Below are 22,106 nucleotides of genomic sequence, written 5' to 3'. Positions count from 1 at the left end.
AATAAATACTTTCTTAATCAAATACCCTTTACTCATTTCTTTATTATTTTTGTTAATGAGTTTCACAATTTCTTTAATGATCTTCTTTCTTATCTTTATAAATATTAATAATGAAAATATTTTTCAAAACTTTTTTTAACTACTTTTTTATAATGATATATTGTAGGTTGTGATTGATCCATTTCAAATATACATACCAATAAAATAATGATACATGATTTATTGTCAAAAAAATTGTTAACATATTATAGTGATACAGTAAAAGTTATCTGTCAAAAAATTGTTAAAAAAATTGTTAACATGTCATAATAATACAATAAAAACCAGGTAAAAAAACTTGTTTTTTACATAACTATTTTCATTCCTTGTAAATAAAATGATCAATGGAGAGCATGAGCATGGTAGTAACACTTTATGTTTCCAATGTGTACAAGATTTTTTTTTTCTTAATGTTTTTGATATTGATGTCTGCTAAGCATAATAAGGGGGGCAATGAGGAAGAGAGCGTTGAAGAACATGAGATAAATAAAGTAATAAGACCCATTCATAATATGCTTAATGTTTTTGATATTGATGTATGCTAAGCATTGTTGAAGAAAAACAATATAATAAAACATTGTCGGTGGATTCATGGATTTTTGATGTACTGCCAAGCTAAGCTAAGGTTGACACTTTTTTACACCAACTCTTCTCTCTTTCTATCTCTCTGTACAGCCTAAGCTTAAGCTTATCTCTCCCCCACCCCACTTGTTGCCTCTGCCCTATGTTATAGCCAAAAGGGTGAGAGAGAAAGAAACACAAACAACAAGCATCGAGAGAAACTAAAGAGAGAAACTAGAGAGAGAAAGAAGTTGAGTGAGTTTAGAGAGATAGATAAGAGAAGAAGATGATGAACGGTGACTCTCGCAGTGCTCTTGAGGCACAGTACATAAGGAGACATCACAAACATGAACCAAGGGAAAACCAGTGCACTTCTGCTCTTGTTAAACACATCAAAGCCCCTGTTCACCTTGTTAGTTTGCCTTTTCTACCTTACCTTGTTGGACCGATTGTGTTGTAAATTGAGTGTCTTTGGTTGGTGGGTCTGATTTGCTTGATGAGGGTGGGATGAATTTTTTTTCCTTTTTATTTTTTGGAGATCTGTGAGGCTGTGCTTGTTCTGGGGTGTTTCCTTTGAGTTTCTAATTTTGTATACTTATCTGGCTGTGTTTATCATGGCATTTCTCTTTTGTTTTTGTCTTTCTCTTGAAGATGGGTGGTTAACTGGCTGTTCTAGATGTTGAGTTATGTAGATGTTTCAAAGTTAGATTTTCACCTTTGAAGATGCTGGTTTTTCTGTTGGGTTTTGACAAAATTTTGAATTGCAGTCCAAGTTGCATGTGATCGCAATAGCAGTGGCGATGATCATCAGCAATTGCAGTTGTGATGCAGTTGCAGTGACTCCACAAATCTTGACACTGCAGTTTTGACTGCTGCAATTGCAGTTACTGCCATGCAGTGATTGCAAAAAATAACAGTTTTGAAGTTGAAGCCATAACTGAAGTTTTTCAAAATCGTGTGTTTTGGTTATGAAATCAGTTTTTGGGAAGGGTATTTTTCATTTTACTAAGATGTTTCCTTTGAGTTTTATCTGTTATACTCACTTAATTGATTCTTTTTTTTTGTTTGTGCATTTGTTTGTCAAGTCTTCCATAAGATGGATTTTTCAGCTCATGAGATATGAGTTTTTTGTTTGGTTTTGACAAGATTTTGAAAACAGTGCAGCTTTGTCATCATCTTTGCAGTTGTGAAAAATTGTGAGAAATATGGCCAATGCTGCAGCAATTGCATTGGGTGATGGGTTCCAGTGATTTCAAGAATCTTGATGTTGTGGCATAGACTGGGATTATAGTTGCATGTGATTGCTATGTCTCAAAAATCTTGATGCGGTGGCATCACTGTAGCTGCATGTGGTTGCAATAACTCCAAAATCCTTGATGCTGCAGTGTTGGTCACAATTGCAGTGGAGATGTGGCCAAAACTGTAGTATTTTTAAAACCTTATATTTTGGTTGTAAAATCAGTTGTTGGTGAAGGGTAATCTTCCTCAAAACTGGTCCTGATTGAGTTTTTCCTATCATGTTTAATTTTTGAAGATGTGTTTTCTGTTTGTGTGTTTGTTTGTCAAGATTTACAACAGTTGGATTTTTCATCTCATGACGCCAGTTTTGAATTGTGGCTGCTGGTGCTGCTTTGTCACCTTCCTTGTTACTGTGAAAAATTGCACACAAATATGTTTTTCTGCTGCCGAAATTGTAATGGTGATGCAATTGTTGTGAATTAAAAATCCTTGATGCTGTGACAGCAGAATACAATAACTCCAAAAACCTTGACACTGCAGTGTCAGCCGCAATTTCAGTCACAATGCGGTTGTAGTGACTCCAAAAGCCATCACACCGAGACTGAAATTGCGGCTTTTTGAAATCTTGTGCTTTGGATTAGCCTTTTGGGAGAAGGGTAATCATCATTTTATCAGGAGGTTTTGTTTGAGGTTTTCCTGTCACAGTTACTTCTGAAGATAAAAAAACACAGTAACCTATTTGAAGGTTTTTCTTTTTGTGTGTGTGAATGAATTTCTTTGTCAAGTTTTGCGAATCAATCCTTCTGGTTAATAGAGGATGTAAGTGGAAAAAGAAGGAAATTTGAAAATGTTGAATGGGGTGCATGTTACTCAGCAGGTGATGACATAATGGCATAATGGCCTTTAATTCTTTGTTTTTTTGCAGACTTGTTTTCAGTGCATCAAGTAATGTGTAAAATTCTCAACTTTTACCAGATTATCAACCAATTTTATTCTTTTTATGGACTTTCAATGAAGGTTCAGTGTCATGAAATTAAAGAAATAAGTATATGTGATGATGGCATGTTTTCTTATTCGGTGGATTTTAGCATAGCAGTATAGGAAAAAAGTATTTGATTGAAATATAAAGCATTTGTTTCCCTTCCCAGGTGTGGTCGCTGGTTAGAAGATTTGATCAACCCCAGAAATATAAACCATTTGTTAGCAGATGTATCATGCAAGGAGACCTTGGCATTGGAAGTGTTAGAGAAGTGAATGTTAAATCTGGCCTTCCAGCCACAACAAGTACTGAGAGGTTGGAACAACTTGATGATGAGGAGCACATTCTTGGCATCAGGATTGTTGGAGGTGACCATAGGCTGAGGGTATGATCCTTTTTTCTTCCTTAATTTATTAGGTTGTTCCTTAATTTCTTTTTCTTTATAGGAATTCTGGAATTTGTTGAGTAATGGAAAATAGTCTGAAAGAATTGTGATTCCAGAGTCTCCTGTTTGTTCTGTGTATTTTATCTGTTTATTCTATAATTTCTAATCCTTTCAGCCTTGCTTTAATCAAAAGAAACATTTCACTATGGTAACTGTGGCCAGTTTTAATCTCAGAGAAGAAAGCAAATGTTACCAAGATGAAATGCGACTATTTGTTTGAGTTTGGATGGTTTGCACTGAGGAACAGCTAAACTATTAAGTTTGTCACTTCATTTCCTCTGGTGTTATGGTGTCAGTATAATAATGATGTTTTGTGGAATTTGCAGAACTATTCTTCCATAATAACAGTGCATCCAGAGGTGATTGAGGGAAGACCTGGAACAATGGTGATTGAATCATTTGTGGTGGATGTGCCTGATGGAAACACTAAGGATGAAACTTGCTACTTTGTGGAGGCTTTGATCAGGTGTAACCTAAGCTCTCTTGCTGATGTCTCAGAGAGGATGGCAGTTCAAGGCCGAACCGATCCCATCAACCATTAAGCATGTCTGGGGGAGAATGAAGTTGGTTCAACGATCCATTGCTCTCTGATCTAGTTCCAGTGTGAACATTGGTTGGAGTATTCCTTCCATGTTCCCAGAAGTTTTGGAAGTTTTTCCTCTGTATCATGGATACAATTCCCCTACCATCTCTCACAAGTTTTGTAAGATGAGATTCTGAGCCTCATATGGGGATGGTTGGGGAAAGTTTTTTACCTGCTCTTTTCTTCCTGGATTTTGTGAATGGTGGTTTGTTACTACAGTTGTCTGTAAATATTTTCGTTGAGACAAAACCAGTTTCTGCACTCTTTCAATTTCATGTTTAGTTGCTACTTTTGCCAGATCTATGTGCTGGTGCAAGAGAATTCCAAATAGTGGATACTTCCTTGTTATTTTCTTCTAAGTAGTGTAGCTTTTTTAAGTTACCTGTTCCACCTTCTCCCTGTTTAGGTCTATGTTTTCACAATCAATCAGGTTCTTTGTGCTCTTCCTCTCTCTCTCTCGGTATCGTGTATCTTTGAGCAATTTCAAACAAAGATGCCGTTTCTTCATGCACTTACTTTGAGGACCTTTTAAGACACTTTTAGTACATGCACCTTGCTTTGAGGAACTTCAAAGAATACTGTTTATTCGTTGCAAGTGCATGCTTTCCAATTCAGCTTAAAATTTGCACTTTATGGGGGAGAGAAAGAAATGCTATTTATAAGAAAAAGGGTTTAAAGTAATAGTTGAAATACCCTGTAAGCAAATAGGACACATAAGAAGTACAAAAGAGTTGAAATATAATTGTGAAGGGTTGAATTTGCAGAGAAATGAAGTTCTGTTGGTACTTTTTTTCTCCTGTGTGTATGTATTGGTGCAATTATTTATGAATGTCACTTTCATCATGAGATAAGATTGCATTAAATATACCCTGTGAAGTTTAACTGAATCACGTTTAGAAGTGTTGTGCCTGAACCTTGACGTTGAGGTAAGACACAAACAATCAATACTCTAGATGTTTTTTGTTGAGTAGGGAAGGTGGTGGAGCTATTCAGGAAGGTATTTTAATGCTCAAGTCACTGTTAATGTTGGTGAAGTAGTAGATTGCATAATTGATGTGGTTTTAGTGGCCAAGGTGAGAGCATGTAGTTGTCAGTTACATAACCAGTTATGGAATATAAGGTGTTGTATTGAACCAAGAGACAAATTCTGCACATTAAAATGTCATAGAAGTAGTTTGCAGAAGCATTAATCCATGGTTAACTGCTATACATACATATCGAGACATCTACATTTTTCATTGATGTCACATCTTGGTTTTCTTTTTCAATAGGGGCAATGTTTCCTTTAATGATTTATCTTTTTTTTCTTAATCTGTTGTTTGTTATATAGTCTTTCTTATGTTATGGTACTTCAACTATTTAATTGAATAAATGTTGATGACTTATTTTCCCCTTTCATTCACTATATATTCCAAACTACAAATATAGAAAAAAGGGTGATGAGGTTTACAAAGATTCCTCAAAGGAAAAAAAAAAGTTTCATAGATAACGAAAAGTGTATCAGTTTGTGAGTTGGTGATTCAGAAGATGGAAACATTTAAACCAGTGGCAGTGTATGATTTGCATTAAGCTTCACAAGCACATGCAACTTTATTAAGAAAAATGTTCTGTCGGTCCATTACCCATCAAGAGTTTATTTTCCCTTTTCTTTTTCTCTCACCTTTTGCATTATATTTATGGCTTCAAATTGAAAGACGTAATGGTAAAATTTGTGGATACAAAACTAAATATAAGAAGGAAAGATATATCTTGTGTGTGATGTATATGAATGGTGTTCATTTCCCGCAAAAATATCAAAATGTGTATAATTTTAACTTCCATTAAAATGATTAAATTTTAAAGTCGTGTCAGTTTGATATGACTTCGTTTTAAAGAAATCGTATTAGTTTAGTATGTTCAGTTCGTTGTAATTTTTCTTTAATTTTAATTGAAGTAGTGGTAACTTGATACAATTTCCGTGTATTATGATATAAATTCAAGTTGTCAGCTTAGATGCTATAATATAAAATGATATCGTATAAGATTAATATGACTTGAAAATAAGAATTCAAAATTATACTATTTTGAAGTCAAAATTGTACCATTTTAATGTTTTTGCCATTCATTTCCTTCTACCACCTTTTGCTTTATTTTAAGCGTTAAAATTAAATGGCTTGCTGATAAAGTTTGTGTGATCAAAATGTGTGATCAAGTGTTCATTTCCCTCTTGTCCCACCACGTGTTCATAATTTTAGGAGTTAAAATTGAATGATTTGATGATAAAATTTGTGAATACAAATAAATAAATATTATGTGTATGTATGTGATGTTACGTTGAGTTAACAATTACAGTAATTAAAAAAAAAGTCATTTGCATGTTTCACAATGATTAATATATATTCCCCTTTTTTTTCCATCTCCTTCTATCTCATTTTCTTATCTTTTTATCTCTTCCTTTTCTTTATCACATATGTCATATTTTATCTCTACTTTTGCTTCTTGTTTTTTCTTATCACCCCACAAGAAATAATATTAAGATCTTTCAAAATATTTTTTTATTATTGACTGAAATTTGTTGAAAATTACATCTGTTTGATTGTACACACAACTCAAACTCGATTCTGCACTCAATTTTCAGTGATTATGCACATCACTTGCTAACATGAGCGACTCTGAATAATTTATGTCATAATCTGCTCTGAAAATTTCCTGCATATATATTATTTACAGGTGCACGCTAATAAAATAGTGTTTCTGACATCGAACTTTGTGTGAAAGATGGAGAAGAGGATGTGAAGTTAAATGATGTAACAACCATAGACAAGATATTCTATGTAATATATGATTTATTTTCTCAAGCTGGATAGCTTGTTGCTTGAATTTGAAAAATATATTTCATAAACAATTTCGACTTTACTTTTTCATATGCTGATGAAGCCAACTGATGCTACCCTTGCAAATGTTGAAACCTGGTAATACAATAATTTGTTGAAGTAAATAAGGCTCCAGAATCAATCAACATACCAGGCGCATGCTGTGTCACTATTCAGTACCTTGCATGCTATTTTTCATCGCATTGCACGTTCTATCCGTTCTTCAAACTCTTTTCATACTGTGGCTTGCAAAAAAGATAAACTATTTCAGGTGAAGAATACAACTTGCATAAAGGGTATTCAGTGATTCCTAAGAAACTTAGTCATTCATTAATTTAGCATAAAGTTCCCTCACGAACACACTCCCTGTGTTGATATGCAAGACCACAATAGCTAGAGAAGAAAATGCTTCATGTTTCTGGTCTTGTATCTTGTTACCAAAGATCATTGCATGAGCATTCTCCATTCATGAAATGGTGGAAACGGCCACCGTCTCTGAGGAAAATCTCGCGGTTCCGAGCCAGAGAAATGTACTTTGCTGCTGTGTGACAGTCTTGACAAATTCTTGTGTTCTTCACTACCCTGATGGGAGATCCATCGCTAGTTTTAATCAATCCATATGTCATTGCCAACTTCTCTGTGTGACTGAGCAGAACCTTTTCCTTCTCCTTCTCATCAATGTTCTGAAGTACACAATGTGTAACAGGTACATATCCCAGCTTTCTTATCTCAGAGACTAACTGATATAACTCAAAATATATTTCTCCTTCTTCTGGATGTGGTTCCCCTTCAGTGGAGAACACATGAATAGTTTGCCTAACTTGTGTCCAACTCCAAACATTTGGAATTTTCATCCCCATGGCAGTCATTGAGTCCTTAAGACGCTCCACGTCCCCCCATCTCTCAAAACTGGAATATATGTTCATCATCAGTACACAGTTAGCAGAGTTATATGGCTCCAACCTCAAAAGATTCCTTGCTGCAATCTCTGCTATCTTAAGGTCTTTGTGAATTCTGCAGGCTGAAAGAAGAGCACCCCAAATACTAGCATCTGCCTTTTGAGGCATGGCGTGGATGAAATCCAAAGCTTCATCAAGAAAGCCAGCTTTTCCAAGAAGATCTACCATGCAAGAATAGTGCTCAATTGTTGGAGTAATATTGTAGTATGTCTTCATGCTGTCAAAGTGCTTCCACCCTTCCATGACTAAACCTGAATTCTTGCAGGCAGATAGAAGAACGGTGAAGGTTATAGCATCAGGTATGATACCTGTTTTGCACATGCTGTCAAAAAGAGTAAATACCTCTTCACCACGGCCATAAATAGCATATCCCATCATCATGCAATTCCAACATGGTAGTGTTTTCTCCTTTATTTTCCTGAAAACCTCATGGGCTACTCTTAATTTTCCTCCCTTACTATACATGTCAATAAGGGCTGTGGCCACATATATGTCATCCACAAACCCATGTCTCACACAAAAGCTGTGTATCTCTTCACCTTTCTTCAACAGTGATGGTCCAGCACATGCACGGAGTAAGCTGCAAATAGTTGTGGAGTTAGGTTTCACATTTTCTTCTTGCATTTGGATGAAAAACTGCAGGGCATCCATGTAGTTCTCATTTTGACAGCAGCCTGATATCATAGCAGTCCAGGACACCACATTAGGAGTTAATCCCAAACTCTTGATCCTATTCATCAAGGCCAAAGCTTCCTCACTGTGGCCCCACATTGAATAACCTGAAATCAAACTATTCCATGTCACCAAATCAGGTTTTATCCCTTCTCCCTCCATCTGCTTCAATAGATTTTCGGCATTGTTAAACAAGCCCTTGTAGGTGTAACCTGATATCAATGAATTCCAAGCACAAATATTTTTGTTCTTCGAATGACGAAACACTACTTCAGCTTTATCTAAGGAAATATTCTTAATATACATATCCACTAAAGAAGTACAAACATAGGCATCATAGTCAAGGTTACTTCTCATTATGTAGCCATGGATTTCTTTCCCAAGATTAAAGCAACCCAATTCAATAACTGCTTGCAGAGCACTAGTTATTGAACATGAATCTGGCTTGAAGTTGGCATTTTGCAGGCTCCGGAAACTGGTGAGAACCATTTCATATGATCCCTGAAGAAGATGGCCAGACAAAATAGAATTCCAAGTTATAATGTCTGGTGTGATGCTGGAAGACTCCATTTTTTGGAGGATATCCCACGCACCATTCAAACAGCCATTTACTGCATAACTTGAAATTATTGAGTTCCAAGATGCCAGGTTATGATCCTCCATTGAATCAAAAACTGCTCTAGCTAGGTCAAGTCTATTGTTCCTAGAGTACATGCTAACTACAGAATTGCAAATTGAAGTATTTGACAATCTTCCAAATTTTGTAACATACCCATGAAGCTGCTTCCCTTCGTTGAGAGCTCTCAACTTTCCACATGCTTGCAGCAGTTTGACCAAGGTGCCATCTGTGGCTATGGCAGAAGCAAATTGCATTCGACGGAACAGCTCTAAGGCCTTCTCCCACCTCTCACTCCTCAAGTTTGCCATAACACTTGTATTCCACAAGAAATCTTCTTGAAGTGGTGTCTCATCAAACACTTGGTTTGCCCTATCTATTCCCAAGCACTTCTCGTAGAGATTGATCAATGCACAACTCAAATGTACATCAACATGGAAGCCTCTCTTAACCAAACAAGCATGAACTTCCATCCCAAGCCATAACTCCATCAAAGACAAACAAATTTTCAGAACAACAGTGAGAGCTTTGCTGTCAAATTCTACTCCTTTATTATGCAATTCCTTGAACACCTCCAGAATCTCATGTGAGTCACCTCCAAAACTAGAAAACTCCTCCAGAAAAGAATTCCATAAAAGGTAATTCCTTGAAAAACCCACAAAGAAAACCTTAGTCGCTGACACAAAGTCTCCAAATTCCAAGTAGCTTTTCATCATGCTTCCATCCATTGTGACTGAGCTACTTCTTTTTGGCAATTTGACCATCTGGGCATGGAATTCCCTCACAGAATTCAAAGTCTTCAACTCACCCAAGTTATCCAAAGGGTGAAAGAAGGGAGAGAATTTTGGTGAGGAAAATTGAGGAGAAGAAACTAGCTGGGGTTCTGAGATTCCAAGAGAAACTGAAGTGGGTGAATGGCTTCTGGGTTGAATGTGGGTTTGTGGATTGTGAACAAAATAAGGATTGAGATGGTGAAAAGGTTGTACTAGATTATCCATAAAACTATGTCTATGAAGGGCGATGCAAAGTGTCATTGGAGTGTGATGAATGGAAGGGACCGTAACATTCTAAGAGAGCTCTAGCGGAAGCATAAAATCCAATTATCTATTTACAAATGTTTTCATCTGTTGATGTCGGAAAGTTTTGTGACCACGTGGGATGCCAAAATGAAAATTGTTGATAAGGTTTATCCTTATAAATGATTTTTTTCGAAGCATAATTTCCCTGCACCCAGCCTTTTGGGCCCCACTAAACTGCTTACTTTGGGCCATTAAATGCTTCGGGCCTCTTGAATCTTGGGCTTCCTTTTTATAGGCTTTTCTTCCAGAAGTCCAATTTTTGCCAACTGAACTCCCATACTAGCAGAAAATGATTAAAATACTTTCTTCACTACACCACTTATGAGGAAGAAGAAATGGAACACATTTTGTGTTTTGGAAAGTTGAGTCTGAAAAACTCATTTTATAAAAGGTATTATATATATTCTGAAAATTATATTATGGAAAGCTAATGTATTCTAAACTTGTTCCAAAAGATTTCTAGATCAGGTAATTCAAAAATGACTTTTATGAGTGATAAAATGGTTATTTTAAAATTATAGAATGTAGGAAGAAAGAGCCTTCTTATATTTCCAACTTAACTATACTCGTTACATCATTGATTACGGTTAGGTTTCTGAGTAAGAGACCTAAGTTTTCTCGCAACATCCATTCACGTCAAAACAAATAAACAAGAGAAAACAAAGGAAATGTGTATAATCTCTATAATTGTATGTATTCACTATAACTCTAAAACGAAAACAATAACAACTTGGAGAGCCTAATCCCTCTCAACAAGGTCCAAGACCTGTTTACAAAACATAAGAAATGGCTAACTACTTTCTAACAATGAATAGAACTATATTTATATAAGATCTCACATCCCACCTTCCCTAACGGCTTCTCTCATTTTCTTGCATTTCTTAACTATTCTCTCATTTCCTCTTCCTTCTATCCTTTTACCTTAGATCCTATCAATTACCTTATTTGATATCACTTATTAATTAATGTAATAAAACTATAATTTATATTAGAAGCTAACTGCTCTCTTCCAAACTTGAAATTATTTTATTTAAGGGAGTTGAAAATATTTTATACCTAATCATAATTGATAGTAGAAAGCCAATTACAAAGGTAAAAAAATTATGCCACCTTTCATCTTATATATAAGAAATATACTGTTGATATATCAATATTAATCAAAATTGTTAAGCAATGTACCAACGTGACTAACATCATGGACTGGTACATAAGAAAACACTTAATAACGTTTAGAAGTAAATTAAAAGTACATAAACATCTTTAATCCTAAAGTGATTCACTAAATTTTGCATGAGTTGGGAATGGAATCTTAAATGTAAAAGTGATGTATATCACATCGTAAAAGTAGTATCTCTTAAGTTAGTTTAAGATTATATTACAAGAAGATCATCTAAACAAACTAATCTTTCACATTATCTAAGCGAGTACCAAATCTCTATTCCTAACCTAAGTCTTCATATTTAATATACAACTTCCTTTACCAAAAGAAAAAAAAAGTATAAGTTGAAGGTGGATCTGTAAGACAAAATACAACGTTGTGGGCACTGTAACGAAAAAAAAAAGTTCAACTTGTTGCAAGAAACTTTTTTGATAATTTCTCACTAATAGTCATTATAACTATTGAAAAAAATCCTTTTATCCATTGTAGCAACTAAGAAATGGATTTTTATTAAGTTAGATGTCCAAAATGTTTTGTTGAATGGATATCTGAATGAAGAGGTTTATAAGAAGATACCACAAATATTTAAAAGACATTTTTACATTTCTACAATTTCATAGTTTTATTTAATCCACAAGTTATTAATCTTTATTCAGGTTTGGCAATGGAAATAATATAGTTTACTAGCTAGTATATGTAGATGACATAATACTAGCAGAGCCAAATATATATTCTTTAAATAATTGCCAAAATCTTTTTCGGAATTTCTTCAAACTCCGCTTTGTAGGAGATTTAAAAATCTTTCTTGGTTTAGAATTGCTAACTCAAATCAAGGCATTCACTTATGTCAAAGGAAGTATAACAATCATCTCTTAGAAGACACATGATTAACAAACCTGTAAAGCCTGAGTCTATCTGATTTGTATGGTCGAGTTCAGATTTAAGCTAGAAACCTTTTTGTTTAATCACAATCAAACAAATTTGATTGAGCATTTAACAAGGACAAAGATCTAACCATTTAGAACCCCTCTGGTCACCTGTTTACTGACCTATTAACACAAGTTCAGGGCAGGTACCAGTAAGAGAACTTGCACACATGGCCCCAGAATGCAAGATATTCAAGCACGATTTTTTTTTCTTTCCAAGTGAGGCATGGATATGGATTAAGTATTTCTTCGATTTACACAAGTACACAGATACAAAAATAACAATGATAAATTATTGTTTTTCATTTCATAACATCAGATATTTTATTTGGGTTCAGGCGACAACTGAGAAAAAACACAGCCGAATGGATAATTAGATAGATACAGACATGTCTTTCTTGATGATTTGCATGTGGATTCTTCAGTCTTAAACCTGAAGTCAACCCATTTACATTTCTAATAACATACACAATCATTATCTTATCTCCTGGATAAATCAGCAGCACAACGCCTAATAACACCACAATCCACCAGAAAGCTGGCTTAACATTATTATTTCAACAAGAATTTTCTGAAAATTTAGATTAAATCTAGAATTACCAAAAATAGGCACTTATAATTTTGTAATCACTTTTTTTCTGTTTATGCATTCTGCCTAGCAAATGACATGCATAAATGGCAAATATAGACATATGTCAAGAAATAAAGTTGTGATGGAAAAACAATTCATATAAATTATGTAAACTTGAAATAAAACATGAGAAAAAAGGCCGTAACTCAAACTGCTAATACAGAAGAAAACATTACTAACAGTAACAGAAACATTTTGAATGATTCATGTTACCAGCGAACTGGCCCAGCAAGCTCAGTGATAGGTTTTCCAGTCAACGGACAAATAACATTTAAAATATTATAGACTGGGTACTGGTCCTTACAATACTCTATGTTACCAAAAACAGCCAATAGAGAAATTGATGTACTCCTTAGAGTTCATACACGGATGAATCCACAGATAATATCTCCATTTCTACACTTTCTTGCACATGTTTCTACTTTTTTTCATGTGCCAACTAAGATAAACACAGTTTCAGAAAACCTTTTCTTCACCAGAAGAACAAATAGTAGATCATCGCTTGAGTTGTCTTCTAGCCAAAGCAGGGACCTTCTTAGGAATATAAACCTTATAGCTAACCTGCACGTATTGACAAATTACTAGTAATAAAAAAGACACGAGCAAAGCAAGGGATTACGTACGATATTCTAGGGCTATCATTGTGTCAGAAACATTCAATATTGTTAAGTTAGTCACACTCACCTGTACCATTTCACCATCCCGCATCACATTCATTGTTTTCTTCTCAAACTGAGAGTCCTGGTTGGATTCAACTTGCAATTTGTTTGATTTGTTCTCTACTGATGAAACATCAGCATCTCTAATGTTATTAATACTTTGGATTGCAGCTTGAGGAGTTTTAGCTGCATTCCTTACTACATCACCTTCGGTCACCAGTAACTTTGCATTGGTAGACTCATGTGAAGCAGGTGTTTGAAATGAATCGAGACATTGATTTTGTGTTTGTTTGGTCAATTCTACATTAGTTGCATTGAAGTTAGTGGACTCAGTGAGTGTTCCACTATGGTGGTCAATTACTTTCTCGGGTGCACTGGCTAAATCATACTTTGCAGAAGGAGATATATCTTTATTCGAGTCTAAAATCACTTCATTGTCTCTTAGGCAAGCACCTAAATTTCTCCGCCCAACAAACAAATTAGTTTCTTCTCCAGGGGTTTGCTTATCAATTTTTGTTCCTACAACTGCATTATTGACAACAGACTTACCTTGAACCAGTTCAAGTTTATCAGCAATTGGTGGTTTCACCTGGCTAATAATTTTATTTGTCTGATCAGGAGCTTTTGCGTTTGACTGCATCTCACTGCGAAATTTTCTCAAGTTTTCCAACGCTCTTTGTCTTAGAATTTTCTCCAAGTCATCATCATTCACCTTAGCATCAAAAGTCTCGCTTGTTTCCTTAGCAGATTCACTTGTCCCGGCACTATATACTCTATTGTCATTGTAGCTCTTATCTCTAACTCCGGGCTCTACAAAGTTAAGATCAACATTCATATCTCCTACCTCATTCTCAACACTTAATTTCTCTTCTGAAGCAAGATGCGTATGAAGATCCAACTGTTTTCTAGTGCCCCCATCATTAGTGTCGTCACTTCCACACGGGTAATCAAGATCGTTAGCACTCTCCTCTCTGGTTTCATTTCTACACAATTCCTCATATTCTTCCGCTGCTTTTGTGACAGTAATAACGGATCGGAGCTGCCTGGAATTCTTCTGACCTGCACGTTTCTCCTTAGTAGCTTCATAACTATTTTCACTACTACAAGAAGAAGAACTTCTAGCCCTGTATCTACTACTTCTTTCACTTCCACTTCTTCTCAATCTTCTGTCTTTCTCTTTCCTTTCCGATCTTCCTCTCTGGTTCTTATATCGATTGTCACCACTGCCAGCACTCCCATCCTGGCATGTGGAGCAACTTTGTGATGTGTCACTCATCAAATCTACACTTGCTTCTCTCCTAATATTTTTCTTCTGGGAAGGTTTCTTCCTCACCTCATCACGTTCATGTTTCCTCTTTGCCTTTTTTTTCTTCCTAACATAATGAGAGTCCTCACTGCTGTCACGGTAGTAAGATCGTTCCTGAGCCTTCCTCTTACGACCTTTCACATGCTTTCTTGTACGAGACCTATCTCTTTTTCTTCTGTAACTATCTTCAGAACTAGAGGATGCTGATGTGTCCAAACTTCTTGAATCATCAGAGTCATAACTCGAAAGAGAAACCTCGCGACGGTGAACCTTCTTGGATTTATTTTTCCTACTCTTCTTAATTCTACTGCTTACCTTGGCCTAAACCATCAAATTAGGCACAAAATCAAGATAAATTTACATTTGTTATGACAAAAAGTAGAAAAATCCATACTCTGGTTAAATCAATCCACTCAACACACCACACACTCTTAGGTTGGAGTACTCAACAACCAAATCAAATTTAAATAATCAAAACACTTACGATGAAGGAAAAGAAAACCATAACCACAGGAAAAGGAAAACATTATAGTCAGTTTCATGATTCACACAAATTGACAAATTTCAGTTCACAGACGCAAGTAATAACAGAAACAAAAATATTCGTTTATTTTTCCTGAAAATTAAATTAATGAGATTGTCTTGACATAAATCCGAAATATAAAATTACACAGTTTAATTTAAAATCCAAACAATAATAAGAAAGATGAGAGTACCTTGGATAATTTCTTAGAACGTTTCCTCTTGCGCGAAGAGGAGGATTTCTCCATTGCAGCGACCTGCAAAATCAAACTTCTACAAAAAGGAAAATAAATTGAGGAAGAAAGAGTGGGAGAAGAAAGAGTGTACACAAAAAAAAGATGAATTTATAGAGGGAAACGTGGGAAAAGCAAAAGATGTATTCAAAATCGATGCTTTTTTGTTAACCACCAAACCCAATTGCTCAATCTCTCTTGCAATCCAAACTAAACTTCGATCTGTGCCCCCCTTAGGTAAAACTAACTATTTGGCCAAATGGGTTTTGTTTGCTTTATATGGGAATATTCATCCTCATAGCTGCTATATAATAATCTTAACTCTACAAAATAATAAGATTTATAGTAACAGTAAAGATAAGAGAAATTGAGTATTAGTAGTTATTATTCTTAAAAGTATTTTTATGTTGTTGAGAATATCTTTGTACAAAAAATAGATATTTCTTTAAGTTATTTTCTACAAGAATGATTGTGTAAAGAATATTTAGAATTTTTTTTTAAATAACAAGTGAATATAATAATTGAGTAGAGGCTACAAGTAATTAAAGAATAAATTACTGTAATCCTTATTATTATTGGAATTAGGAGATTCTTCAAGAATAAATAAATAAATAAATAAATGTAATTTTGATGGTTGGAAGAATAAATATAAAAGTATTAGGTATATCACTCACTTATCATTTTCCTACTTCAATAAAATTTTGTTTTACAAAGATCTTTTATTTGTCTTTAAAAAAGTTTTTAGATGCAAACAAAAATCAAACCTTTCATGTGTTACTTTTACCCTAATAATCCTTTGATTTTTTTTTATATTATTTTTGTCCTCTAAAATTTAAACATATTTTTTTAAGATCAATAATGACAGTTCAAACTTATAATTGTAAAAAGTTGATTAGATATATATTTTTTATCTATTATTACTAATATAAAAAATCTAAAAAGATGTTCAGATTTTGAAAATATCTAAAATATATGTGTAATATAATGTTAATTATGTATCTAACTAGAATTACTTTTAACAATAAAATTCACATGTTAAATCATCATCTACATTACTTTTTTTTTTTAATCGTCATTGTTAACAAAATTCAAAGTTCTAAAAATATATTGAACTTTTATAAAAAAAAGTGGGATATATTTAATATTTTAGGAATTCAACGAGGATACAAAAGTTATTTTATCCTTATATAAACTATGTTTAAGTGTACTTTTTTTTTATTAAAAATACATATATTTTTTTTTTAAAATGTCTTCTTAATTTATATATATATTTACAAGTTATAAAAAGTATAAAGATATATCTTTTATTAAAATTAACCTCCTTTTGACCATTTTAACTTTTTAATAAAAGTCTTTTTCAATAATCCATAATCACACTAAATTAAATTGATTCAAACTATCAAACAAGTCAAAACCATACTATGTAAACACACATATGATAACAAGTGGAACACATAATGCATGGTTAAACCATACAAGAAGAAGAAAATGATGGATCTAACTTCCACATAATTCATTGTGAAATTGGATGGGAAATGATAGTTTAATCAACTCAATTTATAATGCTTCAATGACTTCGCTTAATTCACACGAATCAATCTCTTTTTTTTAGCATTTAAATTTTTCAATAAAAGTTTCTTTCATAATCCTTAATTACACTAAATTAAATTCATTCAAATTATCATACTAAGTCAAAATCATATCATGTAAACACACATGAATATGTAGATACATTATTAAACCATACAAGAAGAAGTAAAGGAATAATGTAACTTTCTGACAATTCATGGTAAAATTTGATAAAAACGGATAGTTTAATCATCTCAATTCATAATATTAAATCTTTAATAATTTTTTCTTCATTTCGTAGGAATCAATCTCTCTCTTTTTTCACTATTTTAACTTTCTAATAAAAATCTCTTATGATAATTCATAATCACATTAAATTATATCATTAAGACTATCACACCAAATCAAAATTATATAACATAAATACATAGCAACAAATAAAAAAAAACATATAAACACCATTTATTATATTAATAAATCTGTATAGTCATTTGATATTAATAAAGTTTGATCAAAATAATAAAATCATATTTAAACCAAATTCAAATTGAGGAAGGAAACATGGAGCTGATTTTAGAACTTTGGTTTTTCCTTTACTTTCCTATATATTAAAGAAAAAGAAAAAAAAACAATGTAATGGATGTGGGACAAATTCTTCTCGTTCCCCACAGGATATTTTCCAGAAACAACCATCCTTCCCTCCTTACATTGTATACCTTGTTAATTTATTTGTTGCACAACATATTGCCCATTATCAATAGCATTCTCGAACTGAATCTGTGAACACTACTGAAATCACTGCCATATTCTATATATCAGAATCAGATGTTGCATTCCCAGTGTCACCACTTTCTCTTTCCACTCTCACTCTCATCCACACTCACACACCATAAACCCCCTCACTCCCTTCTTCCACCCCTTCATCACAAACGCACCATTCTCCACTCCCTTTCAGTTTCAGCCCTTCCTCCTTGGCTAGCTCAACTCGCTGATGCCGCAGATGTTAACACAGAGGGACCAATTGAGCTACCCCTGTCTTCCACCCCTTCCATCTTCGCCACCGACGACGAGCCTTCTCCCATTCAAGTCGCTTCCAGTATTCTCCTTACTGGTGCCATCTCCGTCTTCCTATTTCGCGCCCTCCGCCGCAGAGCTCAACGTGTCAAACAAGCCGTAAGCCCACCCTTCCCTCTTCTTTCTTTTTCATTCTAAGTTTCTGGGTAAGAAAATAATTGTTTTTTTTAAGGATAATATGTTTTGTATAGCTGTCTGTTGTCAGTTGAGTTTCGATTTGACTTCGGAGCATGTGGTATGCAAAGTTTCCATTTGTTTTTTGCTTGAAAAAATTAAAAATGTCACTTTGACTACTTATAAAGTAGTTATTATAATATATAATTGTATGAGAATGGAAGTGTGCATTTCAATTAAATTATAGATATTGGAGATTATATGGACAAAATAGAGTATATAACATTTGATAAATAGTGGGAATTTTGTTAGTTTTTTGGGATTGAGTTAACAAAGTTCAAATTCTTATATAGTATCGGAATATATTTGAGTTGTTGGGCATATCGGACCATGTCCAGTTTTACAAATTTCATGTTATAAGGAATGCTCAGTTTTTTTGTATGAAAGGGGTGTGTTACAGATTCTATATTAATTAGTGATATGGTTAGAATAATGTACAGAAGTGGTGAATATGTGAGTTAGTCTTTTAGGTTGATTTAGGCTCAAGCCCAAATTCTAATACTAGAAAGAAAAAAAATGATCTTTTAATAAAAGGTTATTTGATTTGTGCAAACTACTCTCGGCATTTTCAATGGCTGTAGGATAATGTGCCAAGTTTTGATTTTCTTCATAAATGTTTTGGTGAAAAGTGATTTCAGATAAGATTTTTAGTTTTAAAACATGATATTGGATGTGTTGGGTTGTTTTTGTTGTTATGCAAAGTTGAATTCTGGAGTGATATTACTTATCTGTGATGTTATGTTGCTGTATGTGTAAATGGGTTTTGTGCTTTTAGCAATTCAGGTCTTCAGGAGTGAAGTCACTCAAGGAAGAAGCATTGGATAGCTTGAAGGCCTTGGGGTCAGCTTCTGTAGATGCTAAGGGTCCACCTTCACCTGTTCAGACATTGCTTGGGGGAGTATCTGCTGGAGTTATTGCTCTTATTCTCTATAAGTTTGCCAGTACCATAGAGGGAACTCTAAACCGACAAACAATTTCAGATAACTACTCTGTATGTCTCCCTTCCCTGTATTTGGTCTTCTTGTTGTGCAGCATGTTAGTTGAAAACTTGGAATTATATAATACTGTGTCTTTTTACTAATCTAACCAAAGAAAAGGTCAAAGTTTGAACACTTTATTTCATATATATTGTATATTTGAAGTTATATTTCGTCTTTAAATATTGAAATTTTATTACAAATTATAACTCACAATTCTAAAATCAGCTTTGCAATTACAATTTGAATCTCGATTTGATAAGCTTGGATCTGATAGATAAGAATTTGAATCCTGTTACTATTCTTAATTATGATTATTGTATAATTAGAATGGAAGGGTGCTTCGTCTCTTGATAGTTTTCTTGGTTACTAGGCTAGAGTAATTTTTCTGAACAATTGTTCATTGGATGGCTTATCATTCTACTTTAGCTACAATTCTGGAGGCTCCAAAACACTAATGGAAAAAGATTGAAAAGTAAGCATTTCAGTTGAAGAAACAAAGAGTTGCTTCGGTAACATGAATCCATTTTTCAAAGGAATATGCATGTACTTTGATTGATGGAATGTCCTTCAGGGGCAGAAATAACTAGCTGTGTTTCTTTCACCAATTAAGAACGCTTCAAGTTTCTTATAACTTCTAATGTTTTAATATTTTTATTATCTTAGAATTTCTAATGTTTTGTCCTTTAATATATTGTATAGGAATATGTTTATGTTAAGTCGTTATTGCCTGATGTTATGACAGTTTCATTGAAGTTTGTAACATTCTTCATACTTACATGGATATTTCTTGTTGATTCACAAACTTCATAATTATTCTGTATCATTGATGAACATATTGAATATACCTAAAGTTATGGCTTCTGGGAGTTTGATTGAAGTTTTCAACATTGTTTATCCTCTACTTACATGGCTATTTAATGTTGATTTGTATTAATTCATGGTTATTTTGTATCATTGATGAACATATATTCAATACTTGACTGTGATGATTGGAATACTCCATTGTAGTGAAGTTGAATAATCATTCGAGATTAGTAAGGAAATATATTCCCAGCTTGAAACTAGAGATTCTGCTAAATATGCATGAATCTACTTATAATGAGTCTTGGAACTGGATAATTCCCTGTTTCTTGTCAAACAGTTACCTGATTCTGAAATACATACTTCTAAGATAGTTGTGTTTTTTATTTTCACAAATACGCTAGTAAGTACAGAGAGTAGAAATTGAATGGGAAAAATGGATAAAACTAAGAATTTATTCTTTCATTTTAATGCGTTCCTGGAACTGTATAGAAACTTCAATCTTTGATACTCTTCACTGGAGTATCCTGGGGAAGCTATTAAGAAAAAGATTACAATTACATCATTTGTTGGAAACGAAGTTATCAACTTTTACAAGTATGTCTACTGTTATCGTGATCATAAGTTGGCTATATATCTTAGCACTCATCTACGTACAAGAATATTTCTCACACGATCAATTTTAGCTGGTATTGCCTATGATTGTGGTAATGGATCACATTAAGTATAGTATTTTGACAAAGACAATTGCAATTTTCTGTGTACACAATAAGCACCTTTACCTTATGTCATATTCATTCATAGAATTGCTGTGTCATATTCATTCATAGTAGATAACAATGTCAACAGAACAGAGGTTCAAGTTATTTATATCTTGAAATTGTATTTTTTTCAGGTCCGCCAGATAACTATCACTGTAAGGTAGCTTCAATCACCTTTTTCTAATTGAGACACTTCTGTTCTTTTTTTAAAGCACCTGACATGAGAATCATGTGGCAATTTTTACAGGACAATAGTGAATGGTTTGACATATCTTGCAACATTTGTTTTTGGCCTAAATTCCCTTGGTTTATTCCTATATTCTGGCCAGCTTGCCATCAAATCCATTATGGGAGGAGATTCAACTGAAAAGGAAACTGAAAGTAAAAGTACTGAACAGTCAAATTCATCAAAGTTGTCCGTTGAGAATCCCACAGATAACACTGAATTGAGTGGCAGGAAGGAAGAACAAAGTTCAAATGATGCACAGTAGTTATTAGGTGTAAATATAGTGAATATATAATGGAGATCAACAAATTTTATCCACTTGTAAAAGTATATATCCTTTTACTTTTGAGAGTAATTGAGTTGGCAAGTGATCTTCAATGCAATTGCTAGTCTTAAATGTTGAATTTTTTGATAGATTTATGGAAGCTACATACTCCTGTTCTCTCCTTTATCCTTTACATTTGCCAAAATTTTCAATTTTCTTTTTATAGGAAGAAGCTGAGAACTTGAGGCGACTCAGTCCATCCAATGCACCATCAGACAAATATACTATTTCCATTTGTTGCTTCCATGTTTCTGTGGCCTTTACTAAAAGATTAAGCTTTACTATCATCAACTAAAGCCATTATTGCTATTTCGCTCTATAACTGCGTGCTCCAACAAATGCAATACTTCACTGTGCATTGTAGCACTCTTGCCTATTCTCCTCTGCCACTTAATCAAGTTAACAAAATGCTTCCCATTGGAACCTTTGCAGTGCATATACATGAGTCGTGTCTGGAGCTAAGGCATGTCTTGACTCCAAGTTGCATGCAAGGTAAAGCTAATATCTGAATGAAACCAAGAACAGAAATCCAACACTTTTCTCTGCCTTGAACCTGTAGTAAAAAGCCACTAAAAAAGCTTGTTGTGAACTTGGAAGATCAGCTTTGAGTACACTTAGTTGGATATGCTTATGTTTGTGATTCATAATTGTGCACAATCATAAAAGTGACTAGTGTTTTGAATGATGAATATCAAATGAATAAAACATAGTGTAGACCTTCTGAAGGATGTAAAAC

At 33.8% G+C, this 22,106-nt stretch overlaps 4 protein-coding genes across 6 annotated transcripts; 2 read left to right on the top strand and 2 right to left on the bottom strand.

Moving 5' to 3' along the window:
• Positions 1-673: 673 nt before the first annotated feature.
• LOC124829518 (abscisic acid receptor PYL9-like) lies at positions 674-4,288 on the top strand. Its single transcript, XM_047303040.2, has 3 exons — positions 674-1,012; positions 2,988-3,203; positions 3,590-4,288. The coding sequence occupies exons 1-3, from the start codon at positions 887-889 to the stop codon at positions 3,803-3,805; spliced, it is 558 nt and encodes a 185-aa protein (XP_047158996.1). The 5' UTR covers positions 674-886; the 3' UTR covers positions 3,806-4,288.
• A 2,340-nt stretch (positions 4,289-6,628) lies between these two features.
• On the bottom strand, positions 6,629-10,099 carry LOC124829519 (pentatricopeptide (PPR) repeat-containing protein). The gene has a single exon (XM_047303041.2). The coding sequence runs from the start codon at positions 9,977-9,979 to the stop codon at positions 7,133-7,135; it is 2,847 nt and encodes a 948-aa protein (XP_047158997.2). The 5' UTR covers positions 9,980-10,099; the 3' UTR covers positions 6,629-7,132.
• Positions 10,100-12,882: 2,783 nt separating this feature from the next.
• On the bottom strand, positions 12,883-15,753 carry LOC124829520 (transcriptional regulator ATRX-like protein). 3 transcript variants are annotated; one of them, XM_088102406.1, is made up of 3 exons: positions 15,422-15,753; positions 13,949-15,026; positions 12,883-13,852 (listed from the first exon to the last, which is right to left on the bottom strand). In XM_088102406.1, exons 1-3 carry the CDS (start codon positions 15,473-15,475, stop codon positions 13,356-13,358), a joined length of 1,629 nt encoding a protein of 542 aa, XP_087958532.1. In that variant the 5' UTR covers positions 15,476-15,753; the 3' UTR covers positions 12,883-13,355. The 3 variants fall into 3 exon arrangements, with proteins under 3 accessions (XP_087958532.1, XP_047158999.1, XP_047158998.1); XM_047303043.2 differs by having other exon boundaries at positions 12,883-13,301; positions 13,425-15,026; positions 15,422-15,747; XM_047303042.2 differs by having other exon boundaries at positions 12,883-15,026; positions 15,422-15,750.
• Positions 15,754-17,689: 1,936 nt separating this feature from the next.
• LOC124829521 (uncharacterized) lies at positions 17,690-21,496 on the top strand. Its single transcript, XM_047303044.2, has 4 exons — positions 17,690-18,202; positions 19,053-19,268; positions 20,954-20,979; positions 21,067-21,496. Exons 1-4 carry the CDS (start codon positions 17,855-17,857, stop codon positions 21,308-21,310), a joined length of 834 nt encoding a protein of 277 aa, XP_047159000.2. The 5' UTR covers positions 17,690-17,854; the 3' UTR covers positions 21,311-21,496.
• The last annotated feature ends 610 nt before the right edge of the window (positions 21,497-22,106 follow it).

The sequence above is a fragment of the Vigna umbellata genome, chromosome 11, assembly GCF_029865625.1.
Source record: "Vigna umbellata cultivar VRB3 chromosome 11, Vumbellata_1.0, whole genome shotgun sequence".
NCBI lineage: Eukaryota > Viridiplantae > Streptophyta > Magnoliopsida > Fabales > Fabaceae > Vigna > Vigna umbellata.
This window is presented reverse-complemented; position numbering and strand designations above follow the sequence as displayed.

What these genes read in the sequence shown, in the direction of transcription:
- LOC124829518 (XM_047303040.2), top strand. Translation starts at nt 887, where the DNA reads ATGATGAACGGTGACTCTCGCAGTGCTCTTGAGGCACAGTACATAAGG. An exon ending in TCAAAGCCCCTGTTCACCTT is followed by an intron (nt 1,013 to 2,987) that starts GTTAGTTTGCCT and finishes TTCCCTTCCCAG; the next exon opens with GTGTGGTCGCTGGTTAGAAG. An exon ending in GAGGTGACCATAGGCTGAGG is followed by an intron (nt 3,204 to 3,589) that starts GTATGATCCTTT and finishes TGGAATTTGCAG; the next exon opens with AACTATTCTTCCATAATAAC.
- LOC124829519 (XM_047303041.2), bottom strand. Translation starts at nt 9,979, where the DNA reads ATGACACTTTGCATCGCCCTTCATAGACATAGTTTTATGGATAATCTA.
- LOC124829520 (XM_047303042.2), bottom strand. Translation starts at nt 15,475, where the DNA reads ATGGAGAAATCCTCCTCTTCGCGCAAGAGGAAACGTTCTAAGAAATTA. An exon ending in GTTCTAAGAAATTATCCAAG is followed by an intron (nt 15,027 to 15,421) that starts GTACTCTCATCT and finishes TTGATGGTTTAG; the next exon opens with GCCAAGGTAAGCAGTAGAAT.
- LOC124829521 (XM_047303044.2), top strand. Translation starts at nt 17,855, where the DNA reads ATGTTGCATTCCCAGTGTCACCACTTTCTCTTTCCACTCTCACTCTCA. An exon ending in CTCAACGTGTCAAACAAGCC is followed by an intron (nt 18,203 to 19,052) that starts GTAAGCCCACCC and finishes TTGTGCTTTTAG; the next exon opens with CAATTCAGGTCTTCAGGAGT. An exon ending in CAGATAACTATCACTGTAAG is followed by an intron (nt 20,980 to 21,066) that starts GTAGCTTCAATC and finishes CAATTTTTACAG; the next exon opens with GACAATAGTGAATGGTTTGA.